Source organism: Mirounga angustirostris, unplaced genomic scaffold (genome assembly GCF_029215605.1).
Source record: "Mirounga angustirostris isolate CCGP_5_RB_7025 unplaced genomic scaffold, mMirAng1.0.hap1 SCAF_15, whole genome shotgun sequence".
Lineage (NCBI taxonomy): Eukaryota > Metazoa > Chordata > Mammalia > Carnivora > Phocidae > Mirounga > Mirounga angustirostris.
The window spans coordinates 902,432-921,768 of NW_026991723.1; the positions used below are offsets into that span (position 1 = coordinate 902,432).

Sequence of the window (19,337 nt, forward strand, 5' to 3'; positions counted from 1 at the left end):
CAGGGTGGGCTGACAGGGGGCCAGGTTGTGGGGATAGGTCACAGATGTGAGCCTGGCCCCCCGCCCCCCCCGCTTTCTGTCAGAAGCCAAGTCAATGAAGGGGAGACATGCTTACAGAAGCCAGCAGCTGGAGGGTGGGCCAAGCTCCACCCCCAGGGCCACGCCCGAGTCTGAGACCTTTGCGCCACCAGACCCCAGGGCCGGCCACCGTGCAGCCCTGCATCTGCCCCTGCTCAGTGGGGCTCATGCTCGTCAGCCCCACTGGAGACATGTGTCCACCCTCTGCCCACCTGCTCCTCATGCTTCTTCACGGACCTTGTCCCACACATGGATCACCTTTACAAACCCTCTTTCTGGGACTTGGAGACGCTCGCCAGAGCAGAGGGCTGCCCTCGGGCCCATGCTGTCCAGCACTTCTCCACCTTGTTTCATCCGTTTCCCCAAGCTTTTTCTTGGAGTGTTTTGTTTGATTCTTTTGAGTGGGGGGAGGGGCAGAGAGAGAGGGAGAGAGACAAATCCCAAGCAGACTCCGTGCCCAGTGTGGAGCCTGCCACGGGGCTCGATCCCACGACCCTGAGACCATGACCTGAGCCGAAATCAAGAGTTGGATGCTCAGATGACTGAGCCTCCCAGGCGCCCCTTTCCTGGAGTGTCTTAAAGCAAAGCCGGGCCCATCTTACCCACAAGCACTTCTGTTTATTGATCACGTGTGGGAGCTGACCAGGGGTCACCTGAGCATTTTAAGGAACGGGGTGTTGGAGCTGCTCTAGGCTCAGATGGCGGAAGGGCCTTGGACCTGGAAGGTTCCCCACCCAGAGGACCAGGTGAGGGTGTTCCACATCAAGAATGTGAGGGGTGGGGCCAGTGGGGGTCAGGAAAGAGGGGCCAAGGGGGCAGAGAGCAAGGGCTCAGCCCCTGGAGGTTGCAGGGGCGGACTGAGAGAGCAGGGGGTTCCAGCCAGGGAGGGGACTCTTGGGACAGGCCTTTGCTGGTGTCCGCCCAGCACCGTACCCCTAGGCCTGACCAGCAGCGCTGGGCACCCTACATGGGCCAGGGCTGTGGGTGCAGAGGGGAGACCCATGGGCATGCAGACTGGAGGAAACCTGAGTGCCGTACCTTTCCATGAGGTCAGGGGCTGTGGGCCGCGAGCCCTGAGGACACGTGGGGGTGACATCTGGCTGCTCCCCAAGGTCATCCTGCACACTGTCCTTCCCCCGACCTCCTCAGAGGAGGGTCCAGGTCTTGGCTTCTGACCCCAAAAGCCACCAAAGTTGATGGGGGACCCGTGGACTCCCTGTGGCCGTGACTCAGCACCTGGGGCCAGTCCTCCTGAACGTGCCCCCTGCGCCCTGCAGACAGAGCCGGGGTGGGGTATGCAGGGTTTACCCCGCTCTACGAGACCGCGGCTGCCTGACAACGCACACACAGGTCTGCAGTGTAGACCAGAGTGCAGGATCAGGCTGGTTTTCTGACCTGGTCATGGTGTGTGGTCCCTCACGGGAGCCACGGCCACCCTGGAGAATCTGTGTCCCGCCAGCTCCAGGGCTGCAGGCCGTGGCTGCCCCTCGCGGAGCGAACAAGGACGCGCGGTGCCTCCTGGGGCTTCAGGAGGAGCCATTTCTGCAGCTCCAATGTGCATCTCCATCAAAAAAGGATGCCGGGCACCGGAGCTTCAGGAGCCCGGTTTCTGCCTCAAAACCGTGCCCTGACATGCCAGACGCCAAGTTGCTGCGTGAGCCCTCGGTCCCTGAGAAGGCACCCGTGGCTGGGCCTGCGCCACCACGACGGGCCCGGCAGGGTGGGGAGGCCCTCACAGGCTGGGGGCCTGGGGACAGAATGCAGGGCCAGGCCTGAGGGGAGGAGGCGCGTCAGCTTTATTGGTCGTCGGTGCTTAGAAATGTGGGGGCTCGGGGCCCTGCTGGTGGGAGGTGCGCGCAGGGCCTGTGGCCAGCTGGGGCCAGCAGTCCCGCGTCCTGGGTCGGGAAGCACAGACGCCCCGGGCCCCCAGCGTGGGGCCGCGAAGCCCAGATGCTCGTTGTGCTGGTAGAGGTAGGGGTCTCCTTGTCCCTCTGGATACGTCCTGGGACCAAGGCCGACAGGGGCCCCTCGCTCCCATCCTTGGGCTGCTGCGTGTCCGGGTGGCCACGACCCTTCCCCACTTCTGTCCCCTGGGCCACGCTCCGGGAGGAGGGGCAGCCGAGGACAGAGCAGGGCCCGCGTTGGCCTGGGGTGGCCTAGCCACGGGCGGCTCGTCCCAGGACACAGTCTAGTGGGGCCCGCCTGGGCTCTAGCGGTTGCCGGGAGTGCCCCCCATAGGAAGGTGGGCCTCGAGGGGGAGGTGGCTCCGGGATCTGGGTGGCTGTGGCCGGGTGCGATCCGGGGACATCTGCCAAGAAGGGAGAGGAGGGGTGTGAGGGCCTCCAGTCCCGCTCTGGCGGCCAGACTCGAGCCCCGAGGCCACGACGACTCCAGAGGCAGAAGGACCTGATTCTGACCTGGGCAAGCCTCAGTTTCCCTGGTCGGGTCACTGTCAGGATTTAAAGGGGGGCCTTGGAGAGCAGAGGCCAGTGGGCTGATGATCAGGGAGGGTTAGGACTGCATCTGGGGCACAGCAGGCAATTAATAAATGGCTTGGTCACCATGCCCCGAGCAAGGGAGCAGGCTGGCATCTGGAAGGTTCCACAGGGGTCGGACTTGACAATAAACCAGGGCCAGCAGCCAGGCAGTGAGTGGGACCCCAGGTGGGGCCGACGGCCACGGTGTGGGCAGGCCACGGGCCAGGCCATGTGCCGGCCCTGCTGAGGGTCCCACCTCATCATTTGCCAGCCACTCTGCCGGGGTGGGGGTGCTGGTGGGCAGACGTCTAGCAGTGCCCACCCTTTCTCTGGGGCAGGCCCAAGGCCGGATGCACCTGTGGTGAGCAGCCCGGGCCAGGGCCCCAGATGCAGGACACCGGACACGCGCCGGACCTGCTGACCTTCTGCATGGGCCCTTGAGACCCCCGGGGGTCACCCAGCCTCCCTGAGACTCCTGCTCCAAGTAGGTGACCTTGGGTGGGTGCTCACCTCTCTGAGCAAGGACAGGGGACGAGCATGGGGGGCACACGGCCAGGCGCGCCCCCCCTGTGAGGCCCAGACAGGACAGACACTGGGCACAAAGTCTGCTCGTGGTGGACAGCGGGGGCTGTGCCTTCTGGCTCACCTGAACCCTACTGCCGCGGAGCTACGTCCATCATGGGCTTCTGGACGCCGAAGGCAGTGATGAAGATATTGACCACGACAATGATGAAAACCAGGCCGGTGGCCAGGTTGTTGAGGAAGTCCAGCTTGGCATGCTTGGCAGGATTGTTGAGGTCGTACCTGACTGCGGGCACAAGGGAGCAGACGCTGCATGGGGGCCCCACAGCCCCTGGGCCCGCTGCCTCGTTCGGGGTGAGATCTGGGCCTGTGGCCTCGGCCCCGCAGCCCTGCTTCCTCCAGCACGGAGCTCAGGGCGGCCCGGCGCCGGTGCCGGAGCCGAAGGACCAGCCTGGGGCGCAGGTCCGGACTGTAAGGGACAACGCACTGCGTGCTCACAGGGAAGCCCCTCTCTGAGTGCCCGTGTGCGGTGTCTAGCGAGCTTCACGCCTACCCAAGGCCCTGTCCTCATGCCTACGTTATGGGTGGGGGAACTGAGGCCTGCGGGGTCAAGTACCTGCCCCGGGTCACACAGCCAGCAGTAGAGGTGAGCCCAGACCCTCAGCTCGGGGGCAGGACCACCATCCAGTCCCTGGAGACCCCTGGAGGGTTACGTTTTCCTACATCCTCAGCTTGGGTGGGTGGAAGGACAGAGACATGGGGGGCCCTCTGAGGAGCCACGTCCTGACCGCATGGCTGAGTGGGGCCTGTCAGGTGGTGAGCACCCTGTCCCGAGGGGTATACAAGCAGAACCAGCAGATCATGGGCGGGGCCGCCCCAGGGCCCTCCCCCCCCAGCCCAGGCTCACACCAAGGAAAATGAGCAGCACGCCCACGCCAATCTGCAGCACGAGGGAGATGGAGATGAGGACCACCAGGGGGACGAAGAAGGCGAAGGCGGGGCCCTGCTCGATGACGGCCTTCAGTTGGGAGGCGTTGGCCATCAGCAGGGCGATGTCCAGCATGCTCTCAGCTGCGCTCTTCTTGTTGGCGTAATGGTTCACGTTGATGGGCCGGTTCCGGCCCCAGCGGGATGGCTGCAGGAAAGGGGTAGTCAGCCTGGGACCAGCAGGGGTGTGGGGCTTGGCGGGGCCTGCAGGACCCACTCCAGGAATCAGGTCCTGGGGGAGCCAGGGCCTCAGCACACACACTGGTTTGCGATGAGAATGCCTCCGTCCTGCCCGGGGTGGGGCCTCTGGTGCCTTCCCTGCGCCCCGCGGTGCCCCCGCCTGCCTCCCTCCGCCTGGCTGCTGGCTGCAGGCCACGTCCCGCTGGGACCCTCCGGGTCCCCGCGCGCTCACCCGGACGCCTACCAAAGCGGGGCTACGGTTGAACTTAGCTGCTTCTTCAATTTTTATTTTTACAAACAATTTTGAACCACGTCACTGAGGTGTGATCCCCACAGGAAAAGCTGTGCACGAGAAACGTAAACACCTGGAGCCTTGGGAGCTGAGCGCACCCAGGCCACCCCTCCGGAAGCCGCCTCCTGCCCTTTACTTAGTATCTGTGATGAGGTTTGTCCCCACAGTGCCTCGGGCATGCGGCGCGGGGCGCTTCCTGTCCAGGCTTCCCCAAGCCTCTGCCTGGGAACGGGGCGGGCCTCAGAGCCAGGTCGCAGGCCACTCCTCACGCCCTCCATGCCCCGCCCAGAGGTCACCGCCTCCAGGAAGCCCCTCTCTCCTGGGCTGCAAGGCGGGGGAGGGGGGAGGCGGGAGAAGGCCCCCCTCCCTCAGTAGGCCTCCCCCAGCTGCCGCTGGCTGGCCCCTCCCCAGGCCCCCAGGACAAGCCCACACCCCTCAGCCCCGGCCCCTTGTCCACAGGCCCAGCACTGTGGCCTCCTGGGGCACTCGGGAGCTCGTGTTTCTGTACTCATGAAAGATGCAGGCCTGGGGGGCAGGCTGCCAGGGAGGGGCCGAACCAGCAAGCGAGAGGCCCCTCCACTTTCCGCAGCTGGAAATCGCACCCTGGAAAATCCCGAACTCCAGGAGCGGGGGCGGGAGGGGGCTCGCTCTGGCGGCCTGTCTTGTTAAACATAAATGTAATCTGGAATAACATGCCCAGGAGGAAGGGACACTGGGTGAGCCGAACAGCGGGCGTGGGACCTGCCCTGCCTTCCCTCAGCACCAGCGGCTAAGTAGCAAATCCACTGGGTTTAAAATTCCAGACCCAAGCCCCACAGGGAAAGCGGCTCCTTGGACCCAACCCCCAGCACTGCTTCCGGAATATTCCACCCAGGGCTCTTCCCCCCAAGCCTCCAGCAGCACCGCAGCTGGGTGGGCCCCACCCCAGGCCTCACCCATCAGGGCACAGCGGCTCCTCCCCAGGGTCTGGGCGCAGGCAGCCCACCGCCTAGGGGCCTGGGCTCCCACAGCACCAGGCTGTCCCCCAGGTCTGCGCTTGCAAAGCTGCTGGGCTGGCCACGCCTCGTCCCATGAGCGCTCCTCTGAGGGGCGGGTGTGCTGCGCTGGGCACGCGCTCTAAGTTCCACAAACCAGAAGCGCCCAAGCAGCTTCCCTCAAGGCCACCGCAGCGCTCATCCGGTCCCCAGTCCCGGGGAAAAGAGCCAGCCGCACACACGCGGACACACGGGCACGGGTACATGTGCACAGTCATACGAACAAACACATAACCACGCAAGCACATACACACATGCATGAGCAAGCACACACCTGCATACGTGCGCATATGCCAGATGCACGCCTGCACGTGCACACACACACGCATGTGCACACAGACACGGACACACACAGGTGCACATGCACACGCACGCATGCACACATACACCAGACGCACGCCTGCACGTGCACACAGACACAGACACGCACGTGCACACACAGACACGCACGCACGCATACACCAGATGCACGCCTGCACGTGCACACACAGACATGCACGTGCACACACAGACACGCACGTGCATAGACACGCACGCATACACCAGATGCACACCTGCACTTGCACACAGACACAGACATGCACGTGCACACACAGACACGCACGCACACACGAGATGCACACCTGCACGTGCACAGACACAGACACGCACGTGCACACAGACACTGACACGCACACACGCATACACCAGATGCACACCTGCATGTGCACACACAGACATGCACGTGCACACACAGACACGCATGCACGCATACATGAGATGCACACCTGCACGTGCACAGACACAGACACGCACGTGCACACAGACACTGACACGCACGCACGCATACACCAGATGCACACCTGCACGTGCACACAGACACAGACACGCACGTGCACAGACACAAACACGCACACACGAGATGCACACCTGCACTTGCAGACAGACACACGCACGTGCACACACAGACACGCACGCATACACCAGACGCACACCTGCACATGCACACACAGACATGCACACACGCATACACGAGATGCACACCTGCACGTGCACACAGACAGACACGCACAGATGCACGTGCACAGTGCATGCACACATACACCAGATGCACACCTGCACATGCACACACAGACACGCACGTGCACACAGACACAGACACGCATGCATGCATACACGAGATGCACACCTGCACATGCACACACAGACACGCACGTGCACACAGACACAGACACGCACAGGTGCACGTACACAGCGCACATGCGTGCATACACGAGATGCACGCCTGCACTTGCACACAGACACGCATGTGTACACAGACACAGACACGCATACATGAGATGCACGCCTGCACGTGCACAGACACACACAGGTGCACGTGCACAGCGCACGCACACATACACCAGATGCACACCTGCACTTGCACACACAGACACGCACGTGCACACACAGACACGCACACACGCATACACCAGATGCACGCCTGCACTTGCACACAGACACAGACATGCACATGCACAGACACGCACGCACGCATACACCAGATGCATGCCTGCATGTGCACACAGACATGCACGTGCACACACAGACACGCACATGCACACAGACACAGACACGCACACACGCATACACTAGATGCACGCCTGCACGTGCACAGACACAGACACACACAGGTGCACGTGCACAGCGCACGCACACATACACCAGATGCACACCTGCACTTGCACACAGACACAGACACGCACGTGCACACACAGACACGCATGCACGCATACACCAGATGCACGCCTGCACTTGCACACAGACACGCACGTGCACAGACACTCATGCACGCATACACCAGATGCATGCCTGCATGTGCACAGACACGCACGTGCACACAGACACAGACACGCACACACGCATACAGCAGATCACACCTGCACGTGCACACAGACACAGACACGCACGTGCACACACAGACACACACACGCATACACCAGATGCACGCCTGCACGTGCACACAGACATAGACACAGACATGCACACACGCATACACCAGATGCACACCTGCATGTGCACACAGACACGCACGTGCACACAGACACAGACACGCACACACACATACACCAGATGCACACCTGCACTTGCACACAGACACAGACACGCACAGGTGCGCGTGCACAGTGCACGCACACACGCACATGTAGGCTAACTGCCGGCCTCTGCGGAGGAGGAATTCCCTTCCCTTCTGAGCCCCTCTAGACCTTTGAGTCCTTTATAGACATGTGCGTTCGAATACAGAAGGACCCTCGGAGCCCTGTGTCCCCGCTCTCCTCCACCCTGGGCGCCGCTCACTATCTTGCTCATCCTTCAGCAGGGTGTCCTCCTCCGGGGCGCCCCTCCAGCCCCGTACTCACACACACTGTGGGTAAACTGAGGCTAGCACAGGAAGCACCTTGTCCAAAGCCAAGAGCAAATGAGGGCTGCACTTAGAACCCAGGCCCCAGGACTCAGAAGCCCCCTGCAGAGGGGGGTCAGGGCCAGTCTGTGGGGGCTATGCACTCAGAGGCACCCCCGGGCTCCAGCTGTGTGACCTCAGGACAGCCAGCGCCCTCTGGACCTGTCTCCCGTGTGTGCGACAGGGCCAGGAGCACGCAGCCCGTGAGGTTCCGGTGGGTCTGGCCACCTCCTCGGAGCCCCAGGGGGCACGCCAGGGCCCGGGCCACAGGCCCCTCCTGGTGCAGGGCACTTCCTGCCCACACCACCATCTGCTTCCTGTTGAATCTGTGCAGTGATAGGGGGAGCCAGCGGGAGCCCAGCCCACTCCACTCACCACAGCCTGGCCATGTGGCCTCGACAACACGCTCCCCCGCGGCTGGCCTCAGTCTTCCCATCTGTAGGCCCCGGGCCACACTCTGGGAAGCTCTGGCGCCCACAGAGCTCCCCACTAACGGAGAGGAAGCATTAACCTCCCTTTCCACAGAGCGGGGGCCCGCGGTTCAGGGGAGCTGCCCAGGGGCACAGCACAGCCCGGCAGCCCCCCGAGGATGGGCTCGGAGTGGCAGGGGGATTCTAGGGCCTGGGTGATGGCTGAGTCCCAGGGAGTCCGCGGTTCTGGGAAGCCCACCAGGGTAGGGTCAGAAGGCGGTTGGAGCCCTTGGCCTGAACTGACTGACTTCCCGGAGCCACGCTGGGAACCGCCCGCAGAGGCCTCTGCCCATGACCTGAGTAGTGCAGGGAGCAAACACCCTGGTTAATGTGTCCCCAGGGCCACGGGACTTCCCCAAACCTCAGTGGAGGTCCCAGGAGGTGGGTGAGTTCTGGGTTTTTTTCCCCCTAAAAGCCAGGAAGGCACCTTGTGGGTAAGGAGCCAGAGGAGAGCAGGGAGGCCCCCTTCTGTGGACAGAGGGCCTTGGCGTGGCTGTTCACGGGCAGCCGGCAGGGCCCAGGCCACCTAGCCCAGGGCCACTGTGCTGTGTGTCCTCAGCTCGGACTGGGAGGGGGTTGGGATCTGCTGCACCCAAGTACCCACGCACAGATTAACGGATGCTGCAGTGCAGCCCAGGCCTGGATGGGAGGAGATGGGGGTGCCCACCCCAGCATCCTGCTCCCCTAGGAGATGAGACCAGGCCAGAGCCCACTGAGCCCCTGCAGGACCCACGTGTTTTGGTTATGGATGCCCTCTGATCCTGCCTGCCCTGCCTGCCACTGACCCCAAACCCCACGTAAGAGTGTGGGACAAGAACCCCTGCCCAGAGACACCTTTGTGGTGTCAGAATGAGAGACAAAGGCCCCCACCAAATCCACGACGTCCATCAGCTGCCCGGCTAGGAGCTAGGGTGGCACTTCCACACGGACCTCTCTCTAACACCCCTGAATCCCACACCTGGGTTCTTTGCCTCAGTTCCCTCATCTGCAAGATGGGCAGATGGGACTGAATGCAGGTGTGGAGGCCCTTGGTCTGCTGGAGCACAGCCAGCCGGGGCACACAGCCTCCCAAACCAGCTGCACGGATGTGTAACCAAAAGTCCGTAACAGGAGAAAGGCCAAGCCCAGGAAATGGCCATGTGAGCTGAGCAGGACCCAGGACTCCGGATCTTGGCCCACCATGGCCCCTCTACTGGGGCACGGTGAGTACCAGTGGGAGCTTTGAAGTCCTTCCTTCTGGGAAGGGACCTGAGAACCTAGGAGGGTCTGGGTGTCCATCACCTGACCCAGCAGAGTGGGCTGGAGCCCACCGCTCAGACGCGGCGCGAAGGCCACAAGGCGCGTGCCTGCCCTGAGAGGTCTCCAGATCCACGTCAGTGTCCCAGCAGGAAGTCCTGTGGCGGGGGGGGGGGTGTTCCTGCAGCAGCTGGGCCGTGGGCTGGGCAGACCTGCTTCCTGTGGGCTCAGCACTGGCCTGCAGTGACCCCACAGCCACATCAGGGTGGCCTTTTAGAACTTGGCCAAGACCCTGCCAGTCTCGAGATCTGGGAAAGCAGAAGTGAGGAAAAGAGCGAACTTCCCGGGGCAGCTAAGCTCTGCACAGCCCACATGTGGCCCAGAAGCCACATCCCACCTTGCCCGGCTCCCTCCCTGCTGTGTCCTCAGCTGGCTGTGACGCCAGTGTCTGCCGCTGCCAGGCCAAGGCAGGTGTCTCCACGCCAAGGCGCAGCAGGCATGACACAGCCAAGGGTCATTTTCACAGTAAAACTGATGTTTACTCTTCCTCCTGCCTCCAGCCGCAAGCCCCTCCTGCAGGGAACCTGCACAGCGGGGCCTCATGAAGTCGTGGGGGCACAGGTGCGGGGGGCACCTGCGGGGTTCATCTGCTGTCGGGCTCTTCCCTGAGCCAGGCCCCCCTGGAAGGTGGGCGACCTGCCCCACTCTGGCCTACAGCGGGCATCCGGAGACTGACAGGGGCTCTCGACCTGGGCCTCCCAGTCAGTCCCCCCACCACCAGCGGTGCGCCGGGGACACAGGACCACCCTAGCCCAGCCAGCCTGCCATCCAGGGCTCCTGCCATCCAGGTCCTGCCATCTGAGGACCCCGGCAAGACTTTCTTCCCGCCCTGACCCCCGTGCAAGGAAGGCTGTGCCCGTCCACAGGGTCCCGCCACGGGGGAAGGGCTGCCCCAAAGTCCTCTCCAGGAGCGGGTCCTGTACGGCGGGCAGGACTGTGACTACTGTGTGCCCAGCACACACATTAGCCCATGCGGTCCTCACCATGTTCTCGGAGAAAGACACTGCTATCACCCTAGGTCACGGATGAGAAACTGATACAGAGTCACAGACTCAAAAACACAGCAAGGCAGGTTCTGAGGTGGGAGGCAAGGCAGAGACTGGGGAGTGGTGTAGGGGGTCCGGGCCCCAGGCAGCAGGAGCAGTGGCCTTGAGGGTGCCCACCTTCCTGGAGCCTCCCTGCCTGTGAATGGAGACCCCCCCCGCCCCCCACCACGCTGGCCCTCGGAGCCACGGAGGGGCCTGACCTCCTGTCACACGCCTCCTCCCCAGCCCTGACTTCCTTGGCGGTCCAGCCCTTGGGCCTTTCCGTCGCAGTCCTCTCTGCCGGGATGTCCTCTCCTACACTGCCATGCCACCTGCCACTCCGGTTTTGCCGTACCCAGCGCCACCGTCCCCACTGTGCAGGCCTCCCCAGTCCTTGGTTTCCCCACCACCAACCCAGGGACAAATGTCCTGTGCCACCCCAGGCTGTCAAGCTTTGCTGATGGGTCAGCACGGAGGCTGAGCTCCAGGAACCTTCCACCAAAAACAGGCAAGGATGGACAGGATTAGACAGGATTACTGCGTGGGGCCACCTGCACGCAAGAGGGCCTGCCCCTGCCCCTGGGGGAGCTCACTCACCCCACATGTTCTCCCACACTCGGGCAGCGCTGCCCCAGTCTGGTTCACGCAGCGGAGACACGGCCATCCCTGCCCCCAGCCCCAGGGGGTCAGAAAGTGAAGGAATGTTCAAAGTCAACAAGTCACCGGAGGGCCAAGCCCAGGACTGCACCACAAACAGAGGAGCTGGGGAAGTGCTGGGCCCTGGGAAGAGGGCATGACACCCCGGACAGGACCCCGGGGCGGAGGGGCGCAACCACCCCTCACGTGGGAGTCGGGACCACTGCCCCGGGGCCTGCGGTGGGGACAGGAGCGGGGGCCACAGCCGCCCCAGGCTCCTCACCGGGGCATGCAGCAGATAGTGCGGTCGCGGAGGACACGGCGGGTGACGTAACCGTCTGCCCGCTGCTGGCCTGGGGCCCGGAGGCTGGGATCCTGCGCGCCCGGGCGCGCAGCAGCGGGAGGAGATGCGGGGGCCGAACTTAGAGGCCGGCGCGGAAGGCTGGGGAAGGTGGCGCCCAGGCCCCTCCCCCGCGCGGCCCGGCGTGGGCACTTCCCGGCCGGACCCTCGCCCCTGCCGGGTGGCCGGAGCCCCGGGGCCACCGCTCGGACCGACGGCGCGGGACGCACGGGACGCACGGGGCGCGGGGACCCAGCACCCCGCCGTGCGGAAGCGGCGCGCAGCCGGCCGGCGCCCCCAGGTGCTTGGGAGGCAGCGGGCGCGGGGCCCAGAGAGGGCGGGCACCGGCCAAGATCGCACGGAGGCGCGGGCGGAGCGGGGCTTACCGAGGCGTCCGGGGAGCCGGGCGGGCCAGGGCGCAGGCCGCCGTTAAGCTCGTACTCCTCGGGGCCCGACTCCATCACGCGGCCGCCAGAGCCGCCTCACTCGGGGCCTGAGCGCCGCCCGGCCTGGGTCGCGGGGACTCGGCGGCGCGCCCGCCCCCGGCCCGCCCCCGGCCCGCCCCCGGCCCGCCCCCGGCCCGCCTCGGACTCCGCCCCGCCGCGCCCGGACTCCGCCCCCGGTAGGGGCGGGGCCCGCGGGACCCACAGGCCCCCACCCCCCTCCCGCGAGGACCCCGCGGGCGGTGCGGTCCCCCAGGCCCGCCCCCGGCCCGCCTCGGACTCCGCCCCCGGCCCGCCTCGGACTCCGCCCCCGGCCCGCCTCGGACTCCGCCCCCGGCCCGCCCCGCACTCCGCCCCCGGCCCGCCCCGCCGCGCCCGGACTCCGCCCCCGGTAGGGGCGGGGCCGCGGGACCCACAGCCCCCCCCCCCCCCCCCCTCCCGCGAGGACCCCGCGGGCGGTGCGGTCCCCCAGGCCCGCCCCCGGCCCGCCTCGGACTCCGCCCCCGGCCCGCCCCCGGCCCGCCCCGCACTCCGCCCCCGGCCCGCCCCGCCGCGCCCGGACTCCGCCCCCGGTAGGGGCGGGGCCGCGGGACCCACAGCCCCCCCTCCCTCCCGCGAGGACCCCGCGGGCGGTGCGGTCCCCCCAGGCCCGCCCCCGGCCCGCCTCGGACTCCGCCCCCGGCCCGCCTCGGACTCCGCCCCCGGCCCGCCCCGCCGCGCCCGGACTCCGCCCCCGGTAGGGGCGGGGCCGCGGGACCCACAGCCCCCCCCCCCCCCCCTCCCGCGAGGACCCCGCGGGCGGTGCGGTCCCCCAGGCCCGCCCCCGGCCCGCCTCGGACTCCGCCCCCGGCCCGCCCCCGGCCCGCCCCGCACTCCGCCCCCGGCCCGCCCCGCCGCGCCCGGACTCCGCCCCCGGTAGGGGCGGGGCCGCGGGACCCACAGGCCCTCCCCCCCCCCCTCCCGCGAGGACCCCGCGGGCGGCGCGGTCCCCCAGGCCCGGGCCTCGCGCGGGCGTTGGCACGTCCGCCCTGCCCCCGCCGTGGATACTTCTAATCCGTGAAACGAGGCCAGGAGCCAGCCTTTCCCGGGCCACCTCGCAAACTGCTGGGCGCGCCAGGAAGGCGAGCGCGCCGCTGCCACGGCGTGGGGGTTCTCCGGGGGCCGCGAAGCCGGGGCCCGGCCCGCACCCTGGGGTCCCTGACCCTGGGCCCCCCAGCCTCCGAGCCTGGCCTCGCGCACGCTGGGAGGCGGGGGGAGGCAGAGGGCCATCGCCGCGGGTTGGGCCCGCTCGGCGCCGGCCCCGCCCTGTTGGCGCAGCCTCCGGGCCCCCTGGCGGGAGGCAGGCCCGCTGCCTGGGTGGCGCCCCGTGCCCGGGCGGGCCGCGGCGGGCGTCCAGAGCGCGCGGTCCCCCAGCCTTTGGCTCAATCGGGTCCTGGTTCCCGGGGCGCTCGGCCCGACGCGGGCCACTCCCGGGCCTCCGAAGCCAGGCGGGTGCGGCGGGGCCGGGCGTTACCTCCCCGGGCTGGTTTGCGAAGATCCGGCCATGCGTCCTCGGGTTCTGACCCTGAGCTCGCAGCCAGGCCCAGCTGGTTCTCTTCCCACTTCTGCCGCGGCGTCTACTGATGTCTCCCCCCGGGAACCCGTAGTGTGCGGCGCGCACGGCCACCAGCGGCTCTGGGGCATGCCATGGGGCATGCGGCAGTCCCTCTCAGGGCCGGGCGGGGCCAGGCTGCTGGACTCTGTAACCCTGAGCCATCGTGGCTGTGTGGGCTGGGGCAGGTGGCTGGACCTGTCGGTGTCAGCTTCCCATCTGTGATGGGGGAGTGGTCTTCTTAGGCCCTGTGGGCTGATCTTTTCCCCTCCCCATAAACGGACATCAAGGAAGGTCAGCAGCAGTGCCCCAGGTCAGGCAGCAGCAAGTTAGGTCGCTGAGCTGGAGGCTTGTTCATTCACCCTGGTCAGCGCGGGATGCCTATTGTAAGCCAGGCCCTGTTCTAGACCCAGGGGCCCGCAGCTTGTGGGGCGGCCCTGCCTGGGGCCGGGTATGTGGCTTGTCGTACAGCCTTGGGAAGTGGGCTCTCCCCGCCACCTGGCAGGGGAGGAAACTGAGGCACAGCCAGGGAGAGGCCCAGGAGGATGAGCTCAGAACTCCGGGGACGGTTGTGGGCCGTCTAAGCAGCAGACGGAAGGCTCCCCCAGGTCCACGTGGACAGCAGGTGGGCACCGTGGGGCTGAGAACCCAGAGCCTGCCTTGCCCAGGGTCCTGGCCACACTCCAGGCTGAGACCTCCCCTCCCCCACCCCACGCCTCACCCCTGCTGAGAGAGCAGTTTTATAAATGAAACCGAAGGCATGGAAAACACATCACCCAGGGGATTTCTCAGGAAAAGGGATCTTCCACTAAACCGGGTCTGGGCCCTCCTGCTGGCCTTTTTCTCCTCCCTGGTGTGGGGGGCAGCATCACCCGCTGGGTGGGGGCACCGCGGGGGGCACCATCCCAGGGCACGGTGGTCCCTGAAGGAGCTGCCGGCGGCCCAGCGGGAGGCGGAGGGAACTGAAGCTCGGGGACGTGGTCAGTGCCTCCCTCCGTCCTGCTTCTGGCCCGTGAGCGGGCACTCCGCAGTGCCCTGGGGTCTGGGCAGCCCTGGGCGCGGCACCCGAGGGCAGTTCTTCTCACGGAGCCCATACCTGACTGCTGACACACAGCTGGAAACCCTGATTTTTAAATGTTAGCACCTTTCACACAGGAGCACCCCCTCACCCACCCTGGGGGTGGCGCCAGCTCCTGGAGGGGCCAGAGAGAGGGCGGCCAGGAGAGAGGGTCCTGAGGGTGCAGGGGAGGCTGGGAGGGGAGGGGTGGGGAGGGGAGAGGACCTGGGGAGTCTCAGCCCCTTCGGCAGGTGAGAGGGTCTTGGTGGGCCATGTGGGCGCTGCAGGCAGAAGGCTGGGGGCAGCACTGGGTCTGCCATCAGGAGCGTTTCTCCAGTGGGCCCCAGGGCAGCTCAGAGCTGAGGTTCACCGTCTGCTCGGTCCAGAAGGGGGAAGTCAGGAAGGATTCCGGTGTAACAATTCAGCATTTACACCTGGGTTTGTAGCCCCTCTCATTTCACCTTCCTGGGGTCAAGGTCGCGGGGACCACAGCTGGGGCTTGCCCTCCAGGCCCGCCCTCCCTGGAGTACCCTCAGGGAGGGACTTCCTGGCTCTGTTGCATCATCCTCATTTGCCGGGGATGTGTGTTTCCCAGACTGTTCCCAGCGCAGACCAAAAGGGTCTCAAATCCTCGTGCATAGACCGGCAGGGGTGGCCAAGGTGGGTTTGGGATGCTGAACTGAGCTGAGGGTCCGTGGACAAGTGATGATGGGGAGCATCCCCGGAGAGGGGGTGGGCTGGGGAGGGGTGGGCTGGCCGTGCTCCCGCAGAGAGACATGGGGACGCCCAAGCCACACATACCTCCAGACACACCTGCCCACAGCGTCTCCACAGAGCTGTGTGGCTAGGGACACACTTCTGTCTGACAGATGGGGACGCTGTGAAGGTGAAGCGTCCCAGCCCGTTGGACACCAAGGCCAGTGTCCAGCGTGTGGGAGCTGTGGAGCTTCTGCGGGCCTCCGTCACCTGGAGCAGGCCCCAGCGGTGACAACTCAACCGAGCAGTGGGACAGCTTCATGCCCCAGGTGGCCAGAGCCCAGGACACCTGAGCAACATCCCTCCTGGTGGGGAGGGACCCTGGTCTCGCCCACCCCCCAATCCCCCGGAGCTGTGTCCCCACTTACCACGGGGAGAGCGCAGTGCGTCACCGTGGGCCGGGAGGATGTGCGCGCAGACAGGCCACGTTTCCTGAACAGGAGACTTAGGCAGTCTCGGGGTCTCTGGCACCTCTGTCTCCGAGAGGCGCGGATCCCTGTGGGCAGTGTTTCCATTTTACGCGGGGAGGGGCCCGTGGGGGAAAGGTGGCCGGGCACGTCCCAGGCGCCCCAGCTGAGCAAGCCTGTGCTCGTCCAGCCCCGGTAGCTCCCGCCGCCACCAGGGAGCGGGCCGGCCCGCGCAGGCCCCCCGCCAGGGAGAGCCCCGGCAACGGGCACACCCTGGGACCGCCACACGGCCTCTGTGCGTCTGTCAGGTACTTGCAGGTACTTGCAGGGACCACGGCCCCCAGCAGATGGGGGCTCAGAGCCAGGAGGCGGGAGTTGCCACTCTACGTCCAGAGGTTAGAGGGAGACAGCCGGCCGATGAGGGGGTGCTGTGCCATCACCCCCACTTCAAAGACAAGGGAGGCGTGTGCCAAGGTCGCACAGGCATGCCCGGGCGGGGCTGGTAACGGGCTGGGTAGTGTGACGTGGGCACTCACGCAGTGTCTGCACCGCCTCCCACGGTCCCCCAGCGAGACGGGACCCGCTGAGGCCACCCAGTAAGATACAGCGAGCCCCAGAGGGCTCTGAACCCCAGAAACGGACAAAGGGAGTGGCCACCATGAGGGAGACACTGAGCTACGGCCATCCATGTTTTGGAACGTTGCTTAGCCATTAACAGAGCGTGTGGGCGGCAGGCTGGCTGGCCTGGAGGGACCCGCCCCGGACCGGAGAGAGAGCAGTGACAGGTGGCTTCCTCCTGAAGCCCCAACCCCTCCCCCCAGCAGGGTGGGGCTGACTCCGCTTGTCACCCCTGGGCATCTGTACCCAGCAAAGCCCTTGTCCTGGGCAGCCAGGTGGCAGGGTCCGTGGTCACCCTCACTGTCGGTTCTTCCCTTCTCCCTCTGTCACAGACTGCTGATTTTTAGCTCAGCAAATGGCTTCCCAGAAGAGAAGCTGCGTTTCCCGGCTCTCCTGCAGCTAGGGGTGCCTGGGGGGCTACATTCTGGCCGTGGAAGGGGGCGTGCAACATCAGGGATGGGACCTGAAATGGAGGGGTGAGCCATTCTTTATTACTTCCTCCTGTCTGCCGGGTGGAATACAGATGTAATGGCCAGAGCTCCAGCAGCCACACTGGCCCGTGAGGGGACCTTCGGCCTGGGAGTCTCATACAGCAGAGCTAAAGACAGAAGGATCCTGTGTTCCCGGTGCTTGGCTCACAGGCCTTCCCTGGGCTGCCCACCTCAAGACTTCTTGGGTGTGAATAAGGGAAAAATCTATCTTGTTTGGAGAGTTCCATAATTTGGGGGGTTTGTGATACTCACTGCTGATTTAGATCCTATTTTTTTTAATGTGTTATGTTTTTCATTAATAGATTTTCTTCTTTAAACACAAAACATATAACAGATTGAATCACTCCCCCACCAATCCTATTTCGAAGATGATGTCATTGGCGAGCTTAAATCACTCTCTCTTTTTAAAAATATTTATTTATTTATATGAGAGAGAGAGAACATGAGAGAGAAAACATGAGAAGAGCGGGCAGAGGGAGAGGGAGAAGCAGATTTCCCACTGATCAGGGAGCCCGAAGTGGGATTCAACCCCAGGACCTGAGCTGAAGGCAGACGATTAACCCACTGAGCCACCAAGGTGCCCCACCTCTGAAGTGTTCTTGAAAAAGTCCTTGCTCCCGGTCCCCAAACAGCTGAGACCCCTGCACCCTCCCCTCCTTTCAGCCTCCCCTCTGCCCTTCTGTTTGTTCCATGGACTCTATACTTGAGGGCCTTTGTGCTCCTCATTTACCCCATCTGATCAGGCCTCCATGTGGGTGGCTCCTTCCTGTTCACCTGATCACAGACCATCTGGCAGTGGCCCTCGGCCCCTCTCACCGTGCCCTGGGGCAGCTCCTGAAAGCACCATGCTTATTTAGGTGCATGTTGTCAGCCCCTTCCCTCCCAGACACAAAGCCCCAGGCGCTGCTGACCCTCAGCCCACGCCCTGTGATGCCCAGGGCATGCCCTAGCCATGTCTGCTTTGTCCAGCCTGCAGGCATCCCTCAGCCCAGCTGGCTCTGTCCAGCCGGTGCTCCGCAAACCACTAATGACAGAGCTGCTGGGCTCCAGCTTCCTGGCCCTGACATCGACCGCTGACTCGGGCCATCAAGCTGATGTGCCGCAGGTGATCGTGGGTGACGGTGGGTGTCTGGAGTCCTGGCAGGGCAGGTGGCCTGTGGTTTGGCAAAGAGACATCGCTGGCAGGTCTAGTCTGGCTTCCTCCCACCTTTTCTGAAGGTCAGCGGCTGACCCTGGCCAGTCCAGGGAGCTGGCGGGCCGAGGGCCCAACCGCAGGCCGAGAGGAGGTCCTCCGGGCAGGCAGTCGCTCCTCCTTAGTAAACTGGGTCAGAGAACAGTTGCCGAGGGACCTGTGGGGCCCAGGCACACCCAGCCCGCAGCCTCCCTTCCCTGCCTGCCCTGCCTAGGGCCAGAGACTTCTCATTCTCCAAGTCTGGGGGTCACCTCCTCCAGGAAGACTCCGGATATGCCCTGGTGTCTCCCTGCCCCTCCCGGGGACACCCCCCACCCCCCACCGCACACACACACTGAGGCTCACTGAGGCTCAGGGCAGCTTCCGGGATGCTTCCTGCCACTGGGGTCCATGGCTTATGACCAGAATCCCATAGGTTATGACCAAGTGGAGACACCACCACCAGGAGGCCAAGGATGGAACTAGCAGGAGTTGCTAAGGGACCTGGGCTGGGGCCTTGGTGTGCAACACCCATTCTACCATGGGGAAACTGAGGCTCCCAGCAGGGAGACTTGAACCCAGGACTCCTGAGCCCACCCCAGCACCCCCAGATGGGTGCTGGGAGCTACCTCGAGGCCATGGTCAGGGCCTTTTCTCTGTCCCACCTCAGACCCAATGCTGACCACGGCTTTGCTCTCCTTGGGGAGACCTCTGCAAATACTCCAGGAGCTGTGGTGGGGAGGGGCTTTGGACCCAGGAGGCATGGATCCCTCCTGCCTCACCCCTGTCCCTGCCCCGAGGCTCCCAAGCCTGCCCAGCACCACGTGGCCCCCATGCAGAGGGATATCCTTGTGCTGATTCTGGTTCTGTCGGCATCACAACCACTGAGGGACCTGGCTCTCTGGCCCACCCCCAAGTCCCGGGGAGGCTGTGCAGCTGGTCTGTGCACCCCAGTTTGAGCCCCAAGGTGGGGATTTAAGTCAAGTCATGGATCTGACCGAGGGGCACCGAAAGGGAGGGCCTCACTTCTGAGCACCTGCCTTGGCC

The 19,337-nt window shown here is 65.1% G+C and overlaps 1 protein-coding gene across 2 annotated transcripts; it reads right to left on the reverse strand.

The window, feature by feature from the left end:
- Nucleotides 1-1,851: 1,851 nt before the first annotated feature.
- NINJ1 (ninjurin 1) lies at nt 1,852-12,302 on the reverse strand. Of its 2 annotated transcripts, XM_045882082.3 has the most exons (4): nt 12,143-12,302; nt 3,987-4,212; nt 3,202-3,363; nt 1,852-2,386 (listed from the first exon to the last, which is right to left on the reverse strand). In XM_045882082.3, exons 1-3 carry the CDS (start codon nt 12,215-12,217, stop codon nt 3,209-3,211), a joined length of 456 nt encoding a protein of 151 aa, XP_045738038.1. In that variant the 5' UTR covers nt 12,218-12,302; the 3' UTR covers nt 1,852-2,386; nt 3,202-3,208. The 2 variants fall into 2 exon arrangements, with proteins under 2 accessions (XP_045738038.1, XP_064436058.1); XM_064579988.1 differs by lacking the exon at nt 1,852-2,386 and having other exon boundaries at nt 3,224-3,363; nt 3,985-4,212.
- Nucleotides 12,303-19,337: the final 7,035 nt, after the last annotated feature.